Genomic DNA, 15,007 nt, shown 5'->3' with positions numbered 1-15,007 from the left:
TTGTTAAATAGTTTAGCTTCTTCCGCCAGACGATTTTACCTGGTGATGTCATAACCCGGAAATACAATGCCCGTGGTTCACTTGTCTTCTCTCGCCTAGATGTGATATTCCCAGCGTAGAGCTTTCGTCCCATGGTTGTGCCGTAAACCGCAAAGACGATGATTTTTGTTATCCTTTGAAGTCAGCTCAGGGATGCAATCACCTACTACCACCATAGGGAGCCAAAACGGAATCAACGTATTCACGGTTTAAAGGGACTTAATTTACATATACGTTTATATATTGTTTGTGCTACTTAAAGTTCGCAATTAAATTAAAGAACTGTGTCACATCACTTTAAAATGGAACTGTAAGAACTTTGTATCTGGTGATACTGAACTTTGATTTGTTTTCTTTCTTTCTTATAATCAGTTTTTTTCATATCATCTATTCATTGTTGATAATCATCTCATGTAAATAAATTTGTAAATATTGAAAAGGGTGTTGATTTGTTTTGATGGTTACTGTCGCCGGTACGGCCATTCCTGTCACAAACACCTGAGTCATGTGGGGAAGTTTTAGAGAACCGTGTTAAAGTTTTAGAGAACAATACAGGTACAGAATTCAGGAACAACGTTAAGCATTGACCTCCATTACATAACTATAATAATGTTGAAAAATAGCCATAATTCAAAATCTTCCTTACTTGGAGATACAATATTTCTTTGTCGGAAACAAAATACTGCATTGTCTGTATCTGTAACTGGGATTGAAACGCAGATCAAACCTTTACATTAAAAAAATCGTTGACAATAACAAACATTCATTACCTCGCCAGTGATTGGATTGATTGAAGAAGGACCTCTGAAAACGAATGGTATGATAAATTAGATTTAATAGGTCAAAAAGAGACTTTCCAGCATTAATGGTTGAGAAAGATACCAACAGACGTTTCAGATACATGTGGGCACTTTGGTAGAAATGAATGGCTTCCTCACATAATGAAACAAGCAGGGCTTGAATCTAAAGAAGTCAGGGGTAAGTGACATTTTACAATCAGTAAGCCACTGAGGTCCCAACTGCGAGTCAAAATCGCTTTAAAGACAACTTCTTTTAGTAGAGCTGACGGACTGACTGAGATTTCATAGATTTCTGTTTATAAAAACAACCAGAAAATTCATATTTTGTTTATTAATTATAAACTTCTAACAGAAACTATTTTTATTTGAATGAATACTTTGGAAAAAAAATTCAGAAATTACATGTACAAAATAAAAAGACTTGTTAAGAGATTTTTATGAGGGAACGTTTATTACGGAGGGGCTTGTTGTTTTTGGAGGTATTCCTAGGAACTTACGATGTGCCATAGCAACCGCCTAAGTTGTTTGTGCAAATAACAAAGAAATCATCTGTGTCCACAGCTCGGCCAGGGCCAATAAACTTCTCCCACCAACCAGGGTTTGGATTATCCTAAATAAACATAACAGAAAATGTATACATATATTTGCACAGAGATTAATGCATTATTTATATGAAGGATGAATAGAAACTGTTACAAGAAGAATCTGTTACAGTAGAAAACAAATAGCCCATTCCGGATTACTCTACTTTAGATTTTACAGTATTTTGTAACATACCCTGTCAAAGTTGGTCAAAACATTTGTCACTCTGACAGTGACAGTGACTGGTGTGCAAGTCATGTGTTTTTACATTTGTACACTTATGCACTGGTGCAACCTTCATTAAAATCCTAAAATAAGATGTTCTACTGTGAAAAGTACTAAATTATGCTGATAATGTGGTAGTTTATTGTTTAAGTATGTACTATTTGCATAATTTTATTCATTGACAATTATATATTTCCATGAGAAAACCAGTATTAGTGACACAAAATTTAAAATTGAGGTAACAAAATATTTATGAAGAACATTCTCTTACCCTTTCAAATCTGAAAATTTGAAGTGATTATCTTCACTATTTCAAGAGCTAAATGCTTTTAAGTAAGTCACCGAAGGCATTTTGAAACGTGGCGTTAAGAATTTCATGAAAGCAGTATGACGTCGTCGTTTATGGCGTGTATTTTTCAAGTCATTTATGGAACAAATTATCACTACTAAACATCACACATTTGAATATTTAGGAACAGTTTAAAGTGATTTTACTGAAAAATAACTTAACCGTATATTTTTGCTTTCACCACGGGCCTTTTATCTATACACCTCTATATTTTCAAGATGCATGGGTGCTTTGGAATTTCCGTTGCCATGACAACACAAATAACATTTATAAACTAATTATGCAATAATTATATCATGTCACTAATACAGGTTTTCTCATGGAACAGCCTTAATATACCGTGTATGTTGAAACCTAATTCTATTCATTCCGTAAAGTGCCGATATATATATATGGGAACTTTCCTTTGTTATCATGATCAAAAGTATCATCCAACAAACCAGATCATTTGGGGAATTTATACATATATAGTCTCAGAAATTAACCCCCATTTCAACAGACAAAATCTTATTACCATCTGACAAGAAACCTGATTATTTCTTATTATTCCTTGAAATATATTGTTCCTCAAAAAAATTATACCCAGTTATAGAATATTTTAGCAGACGAATAACCTAAATGGATTAACTTGCGAGGTTATACTTCGACATTTAAGAATGGGCTAGTGAAAAATTATGAATACTAAAAAGTCTCTACAGTAAGATCAAAACATTATACTTGTTTCCCATCAAGATGAATATTTTGCCTGAACTGAGCCTGGCAGAACAGAGCAAATCAGTAAGAGAAGTTCTAAGACAAGCCTAAACTATTAGATACCTTATGACTTCTGGCATGACTGCTAGCTGATAGTCCTGCATGTATCATCACAACATTGCTTTTGTCAGCATTCAACTCTCCCCACGTCTCGTATGCTATGGTAAGTTCGGGAAGAATGGCATTATTCAACCTTAGCTTGAATGGTTTATCTGTTGTAAAAGTTTTATATCCAGACATTATCTTATCATATTGGGGCTCTGGTCCAGTGTTTTTGCTGCAAGGAAAAATGAAACAAAACTTTGTAGTAAACCTAGGTTTTAGCCTAAAACATTTGCTATAATTATGTGATTATATTTGTGAATTTTTGACAAAAGGTTAGATAGCATCCTTTTACGCAACTGTTCTGGGAGTTTGAAGCTAATGGGGTTAATATTGATAAAGTTATGGACTGACACAGACTTAATTTTCCGGAATCGGAATGAAGTTGCTGCAAAAACAAAAACATTCTCATAATAGTAAAAGCATATTTAAAGTAGGTCATAGTTTATATGCTGTAAAAATGTCTTAACATTCATGCACTTTGAGGACACAACATTCAGTAGATTTATTAATTTTGAAAAATGTACCTTCGTTTCTATGACTACAGCTGGCCAATAAAACTGATTTATCAAATAATTATATTTAAATATTTAAAGATATTTTTCGAGGGGGAAATTTTACCCTCAGGTCAAATGTGTTATTATTACACACCCTATAAACGACTGTATTCCCCCTCTTTCTCTTGCGAGTGATCAAAACAATAAACAGACACGCAAAAGGTAAGAATCGTCTTCAATTTCATTATTTGGCTTTACACTGTATGTGTTTTTAAGTTAAACGATATGTCTAACATAAATATGTGTATATGGTGATATAATAGATGAAACTGACAGGTAATTTTAAAAAATGTTGACTGATCACACTCATTACATGAAAATTCACTCGACCAAGTCACGAAACTGATGAATATCACGCCAAATTGATTTATTATCAAATTATCCATGATGCTTTCTGCAATAAGTATGCATACTCCATAAATATATGTAAATAAAATGTTTCGTTTCTGTTGCGTTTTTGAATGAAATTAATTTTTATCTAGTCGGTGAAAAAACATTTACTGTATGCCGACTTGCCAATTTTGATATTTGATCTGAATGCGTACTTGCGAGTGATACTGTATTCCATCTTGCGAGTACAATAGGCGATTTATGTCCTTAAAAGGCGTAAATGAAATAAAAAATATGCAAACAAAATTGTTTCTTTTGATCAGTCGTCATGTTTATAATGTCATTTAATGTCGAACCCCCCATGCGATGCTTGTACTAATCCACTGTGGGTGGGGGTGGAGTGTCTGTGACTCGCTATCCTACTTAATTAAATAATTAATTGAATGCTTCAGCGTCGTTTACATGCAAGTGTTCAGTGTTGGTTTTACACACATATACTATCATAAAATACGAATTAGAAACTGAATGTATACACAGGGTCCCTACTATGTCTTGCAAGAAATTAACCGTCGATTCCCTATGGAAATCACACGAAGATATGTTACCTTACGATTTCAAAATATCGATGAGATGAGACAGGAGAGGACTATAGGTTGAGCGTCAGCACCTGCAAGGCGGTGCTCTTGTTAACAGTAAGGTACCTTTCCCTTTTTAAAGCTCTTGAAAATTCCCTATAAATGCATATCTTTCCGTTTAAAAGTTTATTTGTTTGTTTGTTTTGGGTTTAACGCCGTTTTTCAACAGTATTTCAGTCATGTAACGGCGAGCAGTTAACCTAACCAGTGTTCCTGGATTCTGTACCAGTACAGACCTGTTCTCCGCAAGTAACTGCCAACTTCCCCACATGAAGCAGAGGTGGAGGACTAATGATTTCAGACACAGTGTCGTTTATCAAATAGTCACGGAGAACATACGCCCAGCCCGAGGATCGAACTCACGACCCCGCGATCCGCAGACGGACGCTCTACCTACTGAGCTAAGCGGCCGTTTAAAAGAGTCTGTTGAACGTTGAAATACGATGAATATCAGATTGTGTTGTTACTAAACATGCTAGCTTGATATTGTACCTTCATTGATAAAAAGACTTAAAATTGTTATTTATATTTGTCATAAGAAAATATAAAACACAAAAGATATGACCTTAAATGAATAGTTAAGTGTAACAAGTGTTATGTTGTTTATTTTATATACATATCCCATCTTTATGCATAAAAAGACAGACCATGGCTTCAAAAAAATGGATTGGCTCCAAAGTGGCTCAAAGTGGCTCCAAAATTTTCAAAGTGGCTAATCTGGTGGCTCCAACTTTTAAATTCCCAGCGGACGCCCTGTTGACCCCTGTCTGTCTGTCCGTCTGCAACAAAATGATCCTCTGATTTAAAAGAAAAACAAACTATTTCACCCGCAAGTATCCTGCGAATGGACGTATTAATAGAAAAGGATAACGAAAACATTATCGGAAAAGTCGATTAAGTCCTTATTAGTAATTCAGAGTTTACTTCATGGTAAATCAGTCAACAAGATTCAAAAGTAGTACAAAATAGTTGAATGGCCTAATGGTTTAACTACCCGATTCCCCCTTCCTCAGTAATAAAATAAACATGCTATCGTTACAAATACAGCTGTCGTGTTTACTACCTGTCAAGATTTACCGCTATTTCTCATGTTAGAAATTTACATTTGATAGTGATAACGCACACACGCTGGGAATCTGTCCTTGCGGATTTGGTCGTTTTCATTGCTATGCCTTGCTCAATCCACTTCCGTTGTTTTAAAAATGGCGTGAGTTGTACCTCGTCTTTGTTTCAGTATGATCGGCAATTTACGATATTTATATCGAAAGCTGTATGTTATTTGGTAAGTATAAATGTATGAGAAATTATTATCAAATCAAAGCGGGTAGTCGTGGGTAGGCATTAGAGATATTGCCATATTTTTGGCCGATAGAGAGTTAACAGGCTTTTCCTTTGATTTTATCTGGTGACCTAGTTTTTGACCCCACTTTACTCAGATTTAAAGTCACCTATAGATTATCTAGATTAATATTAAGTTTCATTACGATATGGTCATATATGTGACCTCTAGAGTGTTGACTTGCTTTTCCTTTGATTTGACTTGGTGTCTGACCAAGTTTTTGACCCGTCTGACCCAGATTTGAACTCGACCTAAAGGTCACCAAAAACACATTTTGAAAAAAAAAGTTTCATTAATAAATGGTCATAAATGTGGCCTCTAGAGTGTTAACTAGGTTTTCCTTTGATTTGACCTGGTGACCTAGTTTTTGAACCCAGATGACACAATGTCGAACTGGTCCAAGATTTTATTGAGGGTAATATTCAGACCAAGTTACATTAAAACTGAACCAAATTGTGATCTCTAGACTGTTAACAACCTTTTCATTTGATCTGACCTGGTGACCTAGTTTTTGAGCCCGGATGACCCAATACCGAACTCGTCCAAGATGCTATTGAGGGTAACATTCTGACCAAGTTTCATTAAGATTGGACCAAAAGTGTGACCTCTCAGTGTTAACAGTCAAATTGTTGACGATGAACGACTACGACGGACGACGGACACAGGATGATCACAAAAGCTCACCTTGAGCACTTCTTGCTCAGGTGAGGTAATAATCCCACATTTTTTTCCTCTAATGGCACTTCTGCTTGTAAAATGGGGACTTATTTCATTCGCAGAATGTATTTTCAGTAAAATAAGACAAGTTTCATGTCAAAGTTCATGTGTTTATGGCAAATACAAAGACAAAACTAAAATAGCGCTGTTTACTGTGCGACGCTGTCAAGAAAGCGATCCACAAAGGATTAGTGGATTCAATCTGGCGCCGTTTCACTCCAAATCACCCCATTAACTGTTCATATTTTCACACCTTATTAATTGCAGTTGCGATTATATATTGGTTTCAATGGTTTGAAATTCTAGAAAATATAGTCTTGTATGCGACATATCGTCGCATTACGGTCCCATGATGGTGACCATTTGTGCCAAGTTATTTCAAAATCTCTTAATGCATAAAGAAGTTATGGCACTGACACAAAAAAAGACCATGTTTCAGCTTTAAGTGTCGCTTTAAAAAGAAAAAAGAAAATAATAAGATGGACATTAACTACATATGGCCGATGTTTGTATGTAAACTTTGAGAGAGGTAGGTGCAATAGCACTGAAGTAATTGCACGACCAAATATATGAGGACACATATACAAACAGACCGAACAGACAGACCGCATGGTTACTGCTTAATACCACCCTCCTTCAAACATTGTTTGCGGGTTCTAAATATGAAGAAATACTACAGGAGCATAGGAAACGCCGATATTTTATAAAGAAGTCACTCACAAACAGGCATACAGTCTTTTTACCAAACTCGCAAGCACTTGTACAGTAATTAAGCAAGCATGCACACAGTCAGGAAATAACACCGAATCTTCTTTCATTGACGGTTATAAGCAAATTGAAGAATTTATCAATGATTTTATTTTATTTTACCAAACTAGAGTTGTTTCTTTATCCATGAAACAGTGGAATTTACATGTAGGTCATTCTTCAAGCAAGAAAATATGTACTTTTGACGCCGACAATATACAATTTCTGGAAAACAAATCAGTGATCAATCAAGTTTTTTGCTATAATTCTACCTGTAATCAAACTAACACATTATATACAGAAACAAATCATGTTCAGCTTCCAATAAAATATAAATATACATTCCTTCAAAGCAAATCAGTCACTTTAAAATGCTGTTTTCAACGTTTAGCTGTCAGTTTATTGTTTTGATCACTCGCAAGAGGAAGAGGGGTATACAGTCGTTTATAGGGTGTGTATTAATGCATTTAATAATACTACTATCACGCTATCTGGATGATATTCTTACTATCATGGATAATCCGTTTTTTGCTCAATTAGTGGATACTATTTATCCCCGGGAGTTCCATTTAAATAAAACTAACAATTCGGATACTGCTGCTACTTTTTTTAGATTTACAGCTCTTTATTAATGACAATGTTATACATACCAAAATTTATGACAAGAGGGATGATTTCAATTTTAGTATTGTAAATTTCCCCCATTAGGATGGGGATATATCTCGGGCTACATCTTATGTGGTATATATTTCTCAATTAATTCGGTTTGCCAGAGCATGTAATCATGTTGAGGATTTAAATGAACGTAATCAATATATTACAAATAAACTTCTTCAGCAAGGTTACAGTTATTACAAATTGCCTAAATACATTGTTAAGTTTTACTATCGTAATTCTGATTTGGTATAAAATTCAATAGTAATTTAAGACACTTCAGCAAGAAAGTATTTCAAAATCCGATTTTTATGGGGATGTGGTTTACAAACTTTGTAAGATTTTGGGTCATGGTAATTTTCCAACTGTATTTCGTAAAATTATAAAAAAAAATGTTTTATTAAAAGAGGTTATGACCCAACTGTTTTGGGACACACCGCATGTTTAGTGTTCAACCCGTTTACAGGTGGACACTACGCTTCCCTCTTTGATTGCATCTGACGGAAGAAGGGGAAGACTCTGTGATAAGCAGGTTTTAAATATCACCCGGACTGCAGGCCTGTTTCGTTGCGCCCTTAGTGTTTCTCTTGATGCTCTGCCTTCTGCAAAGGCATTGAGTACATACGTTTTTGGTTCTTAAGGTTTGCTTTTTATGTAATTATACAGGAGCATTTTTGTGTTTTGTACGCCATGCCTTTTGTTTCCATGGCATGTGTTAGATATTCACCTGGCGGGGATTACTTTTATTTACACTGGCCCGTGACTCTGGAACATGGTGGTGGTACGAGTGAGGTTGTGTGCGCACCATAAACCGGTTTAAGCTCCCCAGTGGTGTTTTGCCACTGACCGTTCTGAAATGCTTTATTGATTAAAGCTAATTTACACATAGTATATTCACTGGCGTGTACATTGAATTATACTGATTTATATGCGCCAGGCGCTTTACATAGTTCAAATGCGCCCACGGGGTAATTCATCCTCACTAGTACAGACACAGAGCGATTGACCAGAGGACGAGTGAGACAACGCCCAGACAGAGAGATCAGAAATCGTACAGTTATCCGCTAACTTAGCTAGCTCGTTTAATAGACAGCCGGTCTTTAACGTGCCAGTGTATAGCACTGATACACGCAAGGATTGCCGGGTTCCTGACATACACTCAGTTGGGTGGGAACACTGAACGTTTCTGAAATTCCCGAGTAGCTGTCGGGGATCAACCCCGACTCAGATTGAAAGCCGTGTGCAAACATGAGCTATCGTCACCGGGTAAGGCGGTACTTCATTAAAGGACAACATGTGCAATTATTCACAAAAAAAATCCACATTTTCTACATTTCGAGATAAAGATTTAATAATTCTAGAGGGATTCCCTTTTAATTGTAATCTGCAATTCCAGCGCCATGTAAGAGCAAAAAGAAATTAAAGGTTGGATACATTTGCAGGAAGTTGAGTGGGAAAATGCCTTAAAACTACTTGCCCACAGTTTGGGTGAAATTTTTCAACATGTTCATTTTCACCAAGTTTGGCATGAAATGTATATATGACACTGAAAAATAATAAAATGGGTGAAAATAAAAGTAAAAATGTAAAGTTTCAGCATTATTTCAAAAGTCTTGCAAAAGTGTTGTAACGGTTTACTACCTTCTGCGCAGTATTTTTGATTATCTATTAACAACTTGCAAAACTCTTTTGTCACTAAGTTTGTACCACTAGTTACTTTCAGAGATCTCACTTTTAACGGATTATTGAGAGAAATATATATTTTTCGCCAAAAATTTGCGGTTTAGTCTCTTTAAATTACGCATACTTTTAAAAAAAGAACCGAATACTCAAATGTATAAAAATAGCATCAGACCAGGAACTTTTAAAACTTGAGGTCAAGAACTGTTTCCTTCTGGACAGATTAACTGATTTATTTGCTTCCTCCAGTGATAAGGAGTTGATTCAGTGTAGACCGTGACTCACTGTAAACTAGGATCGCCCGTATAAAGTACAGACTCCGGTATATACCGGATTCAAGCAATTTGAACGAAAAGTATCTTTAATGTATATATTTTGTAACCATGGTAATACTAACCCTAAACTTTAGTCAGAATATTATACATATTATTCACTAAATGCGTGCGGACATGCAATAATTTGCGTATTTTTGCTGTGCGCCCCAACTAATGATCGCTTCCGGTCTTGCGCAGAAGACCGCTCAAGGTCTGCAATGAGATACATCGATTCAGTGTAAGATCTTAGTTTTTTCACCATGTGAACACCAGATGAAGGCATAGCCCCAAAGTGAACATGCAAGAACTGGTATTCAAGAGTGAAAGATATTTTAATTTTCCATGTAAAACAAACAAATTTTCTTCTCATAACTTATTTTACAAAATTTTGCTCATTTCATAGTTTTAATTAATTTTATATAGTACAATTATCAGAAATAGTTCAATCTAAGATCCCAACAATTCAAGGAAAAACATGTAATCAAATATTATACTTTATATATTGTAAGTCATAACTGCGTAATGATCATTAAATAATTCTTATATTCACGGGAAGATAGCTATTGAACTGTCCTTATTATTATTATTATTATTATTATTATTATTATACCAGATTTATATCGCGCTCTTTTCATGATAAACACGTTCAAATGCGCTTTACATATAGCAAACGCAGCCGCACAGGGCGCGAAATTCATCCTCTACTAGCACAAACACAGAGCTTTCTGACCAGAGGGACAGATTGAGATAAAGCCCAAAGAACAGATAGAGAGAAATCCGTTTTTAGATACAGGCCTGTCCGGCTAACTTAGCCTAATTCTTTGCCCGCTGTATATAGCACCGATACACGCGAAGCCGACTTTCCTGGGAAGAACCAGTACAGGCCTCTTAGTTAGGTGGGAAACACTCAAGAGCATCTCAGAAATTTCCAGTGCCTAGACCGGGATTCGAACCCCGGACCTCTGGATTGACAGTCAAGCGTGTTACCACTAGACCACCGGACTACCTTCTGTCCGTTTGTCTGTTTGTACAGATTGCTTACAGCCCCCATTAATGACCCGATCTATTTCATATTCACTGTCAACTATCATTGTGGCAAGACTTACAAACTGACCTCTATATATACCGGCAGATGACAATGAACCTCATATGACCTTATGACCTTCACCTTCAATCTTAAAACCTTAATAAACAACATTTTATGTCCTATAGCCCACACAAATAACCGAATTTAGTTGTTCAAACTCACACTCAATAATCCCTGTGACAAGACTTACAAAATGATCTACATGTAAATTACATGGACCTTCATATGACCTTTACACTGGAAACCTTAATAAACAACATTTTTGGTTTAGCTACTAGTCAAGATTGCATTAAACTACCAAGATGCCCTCCATTTGAACCGGATTGCCTACAGCCCATAACAAAGACCTGATTAGTTCATACTCGCACTCAACAATCCTTGAGGCAAGACCTACAAACTGACCTATATATAAAAAACCTTGACCCTCTAATGACCCTCACCTTCGAACTTAAAACCTTAGTATATTTAGTCCTACAACCCATATAATAACCCACCTGAGTTCACAGCTATTCACATTTTGAGGCAGACTCTTTAAAAACTCAATCAAACATCAATAATTTACTTACTTCCTTGATAGACATGGAAAGTCAGTTTCCAACCCCCTAAATGTGAGCAATTCATGCCTGGGTATCTCGGGAACCTTCAACTGAGGCAAGTCTATTTCCAAATCGTTTTTCGGCTGCTGGTGCAAGACTGATAACGTGGACGTATGAATATGCCTTTCTTGAGCATGCTTATTAATGCCGAAAAATGCCGGCAACTGTTCTAATAAGATGTTTTTCCTCCCTAAAGCTCGAACAAGAGTCCTCATTTTAGAAGTTGGATGAAATGCAGGTACAACTGTAAACACTGAAGTCACTTTCTGAAAAAAAAAAGATGACAACAATTTTAGTGTTTGTATAATTCTCAAGTAGATTATTACGCCTTTTCTATGCCAGTCTGTCATGGAAGTGAGGTTAAAAGAAGCATACAATTCAGTTTTGTTCTAGATCTTTGATTTAGGCTGCAAAGAATAAATACTGGGTTTCAGTTACTATTTAAAAAATCCTTTTATACCAGTCAAAATTTCGCCTTAAATTAAGTTCAATTAAGGCAAAGGATCGACATGAAAAATCAAACAGTATACAGAGATAGGACTTTTAATAACAAATTAAACAAGAAGGTCATGATGACCCTGGGTCGCTCACATGAGTAATATGAGCAACATGTTTCAAATGTCACTGATACTAAAATATTAAGAAAGTAGGTCAGTATGTCACATTCATGGTCACTAAAAGTCAGTTTTAAGATCGGTGTTGAAAACTGTACATGTTATCCAAATTTCAAGGCTGTATCTTAAAAAACAAGAAAGTAGCTCAGTAGGTCCGGGTCACAGTCAAGTGACCCCTAATTACTTGGGGTCATCTGGTAATTATAATGAAACAGTCTAGGAAATGTTTGAAGTATTTCTTTCTCATATAACTCAAATAAAAACTAAGTGGGGACGGGGCTTTTAATGGACCTTGGGTCATGATTTGAACAATCATAGTAAAGAACCACTAGACAATGCCACATGTAAAATATCTAAGCTCTGTGCCTCTCGGTTTCAAAGTAGAACATTTTTTTTATGTTTTTCCTATAGAACACGATGTAAATTCAAGGGACCACGGGGCGAGACCAATATTGACGCTGGGATCATAACTTGAAAAATCTTGTTAAAAGTCTACTAGACAATGCCACATACTAAATATCTAAGCTCTAAGTCTTCAGGTTTCAGAGAAGAAGCTTTTTAATTTTCACAATATAGTCATTAAGGGAAAATAAGCCCCGCCCCATGGCAGCCATGATTTTAACAAAATAGAATGGCTTAAAGACGCGCCACAAAATAACTGTATTCTTTTTTATTTCCATGATGGTAATTATACATGATTTTCATGAAGAAAATGAAATGAGAAATAACAAGTATCTAGTTAAAAACTGACATTGACATATATAAGGTCAAGACATGTGTTAGTGTCTAAATATATTATTAAATTAATGTGGTAGTATGCAAAGCACTTGATCATTTAAGGTTAGTGTTTGTTTCTACAGCGTAATATAGTTTCTATTATATGTTTATAAAACTATACTGGCAAGAGAATGACTGAATAACTTTGCTGATGAAGTTGAAGTTAATCCAGGGAGGGCCTAAAGTCCAACTGTCATCTTGTAGAATATTTGTATTATACCAATATTATCAAAATGATTTGCACGAAGTTCATGTTGGGGGAAAAAGTAGGTCACTAGGTCGTGGTGGGTCTTTAAGCAATTTTGGTAGAAAGTCACCTAGATATCATTTCTACAAAATGTTTTTGAAATCCTGCTAACATTTTCTGTGAAGAAGACTTTTGAGGTTTTCCTTCCGGTTGCCATGGCAACCACAGTTCTGAATGAATTTTAATTCTTCGGGCAACTTTGAAAGTGGGCCACCCAAGGGTCATACCTGTGAAGTTTGGTGTAAATCTGTGCAGTTGTGCAGTTGTTTTGAAGAAGGTGAATTTTGAAATTTACAATATAGCCATATGGCGGTCATGTTTTTTACCGAAATAGAACGGCTTAAGCAATTTTAGTAGAGGGACGCCTAGAGATCATTTCTACAAAATGTTTTTGAAATCCGGCTAACAGTTTCTGAGAAGAAGACTTATTTAAAGATTTTCATTCCGGTTGCCATGGCAATCACAGTTCTGAATGGACTGTAATTATTTTGGGCAATTTTGAAAAGGGGCGCCCAAGGATCATTGCTGTGAAGATTGGTGTAAATCTGCCTAATAGTTTTGAAGAAGAAGAGTTTTTAGAAAGAAATTGACGGACGGACGACGAACGACGCACGACAGACAACGCACGACGCATGACGTACGGCGGACATCAAGCGGTCACAAAAGCTCACATTGGGCATTTGGCTCAGGTGAGCTAAAACTTACGTTGAATGCTTAAAACAAGGATACGACATATTTGATTATTTTGAAGCACAATGTTAAAAGCTTTTCTTAACTTCTTATTCAATTTCCTCAGGCAAGTAGTCTTACCTATCAAGCCGTTGGTAAATGTATAATCCACAATTATGTATTATAATTTGACTCCTATGGGAAGAGCTTATCTGATTGTAAATTAGTTGTCATGTATAAATACATCCAATTTGTATAAAATCAGAAAATGTTTTAAGTCCAATAAAATAAATCCAGATCATGTTATGTGCAGCATATCACATATCCTATATAAAAAGAAGAACAAACTCTTTAATATTTACCTTCAAAATTGACATTTAATTTAAATGACTTATTCCCAGCACAGTAAGTTCAATGTCCTCTTTTAAGTTGTGTCTGCATACCAGGAAGGATATTGTATGGGCGGCTGTAACCGCCCAAAATTAGTAAATATACAATCCATTCATAAACAAGTCAGTCAGTGCAGTTATTTCAACGTCGTCCAGTCTAAAACGCTATCCCGTCCAATATATTCGCATTCAACGCATTGTATTTTGAAACCATCTAATAAAAAACTTCATTCTATCCATTTAAACATGGAACGATGCATTGAAAAACTTGTTGCGATGCACCGTACTATGAAATCATCCAACAAAACATTATACCATGCAGCTCAATGTGAAGCCGTTCAACGCAACATGAGTGCGTGCAGTGTAAAATGAAATGATAATATAATATATATTGACACCGCTTTGTGTTTTAAGAGCGGTGTATAAAAACTTGATGCCATGCAGTCCAATGTAAAGACGTTTAACGCAACATGAGTTCGTGCAGAGTAAAATGAAACGATTAATTAAAGCTTGGCACCGTCTAATACATACTGAAACCGTGTTGTGTGATTTGGAGCGGCGTATCAAAATTTAATGCCATTCAGTCAAAGGTGAAGCTGTTTAACGAAACACGAGTATATGTGTATTGTAAAGGGCACGTGGGATTTTAGACTAGACGGCGTTGAAATGCACTGACTGACTTGTTTATGAATGGACTGCATATTTACCAATTTTGGCGGTAACCGCCACCCATGATATTGACTGATACTAATAAACTTTGATAATGTGGCAGCTGACCTCAATACAATCGACACTGTTTATTTTC

The 15,007-nt window shown here is 35.8% G+C and overlaps 1 protein-coding gene across 3 annotated transcripts in view; it reads right to left on the bottom strand.

Moving 5' to 3' along the window:
• The window catches only part of LOC123548512 (uncharacterized), a 74,708-nt gene extending 60,145 nt beyond the window's left edge, over window positions 1-14,563 (bottom strand). The window contains exons 1-5 of one of the 3 annotated variants that reach the window (XM_053524788.1): window positions 14,176-14,563; window positions 11,477-11,772; window positions 2,812-3,025; window positions 1,337-1,449; window positions 810-843 (exon numbers count right to left, since the gene is read on the bottom strand). In XM_053524788.1, coding sequence (XP_053380763.1) covers window positions 810-843; window positions 1,337-1,449; window positions 2,812-3,025; window positions 11,477-11,772; window positions 14,176-14,190 — 672 coding nt within the window. In that variant the 5' untranslated portion in view covers window positions 14,191-14,563. The other 2 variants (XM_053524789.1, XM_053524786.1) reach the window with 2 other exon arrangements.
• Between the last annotated feature and the right edge of the window lie 444 nt (window positions 14,564-15,007).

Source organism: Mercenaria mercenaria, chromosome 15, assembly GCF_021730395.1.
Source record: "Mercenaria mercenaria strain notata chromosome 15, MADL_Memer_1, whole genome shotgun sequence".
Taxonomy (NCBI): Eukaryota; Metazoa; Mollusca; class Bivalvia; order Venerida; family Veneridae; genus Mercenaria; species Mercenaria mercenaria.
The sequence above is the reverse complement of the archived record's forward strand: the minus strand, read 5'-3'. Positions and strand labels throughout refer to the sequence as shown.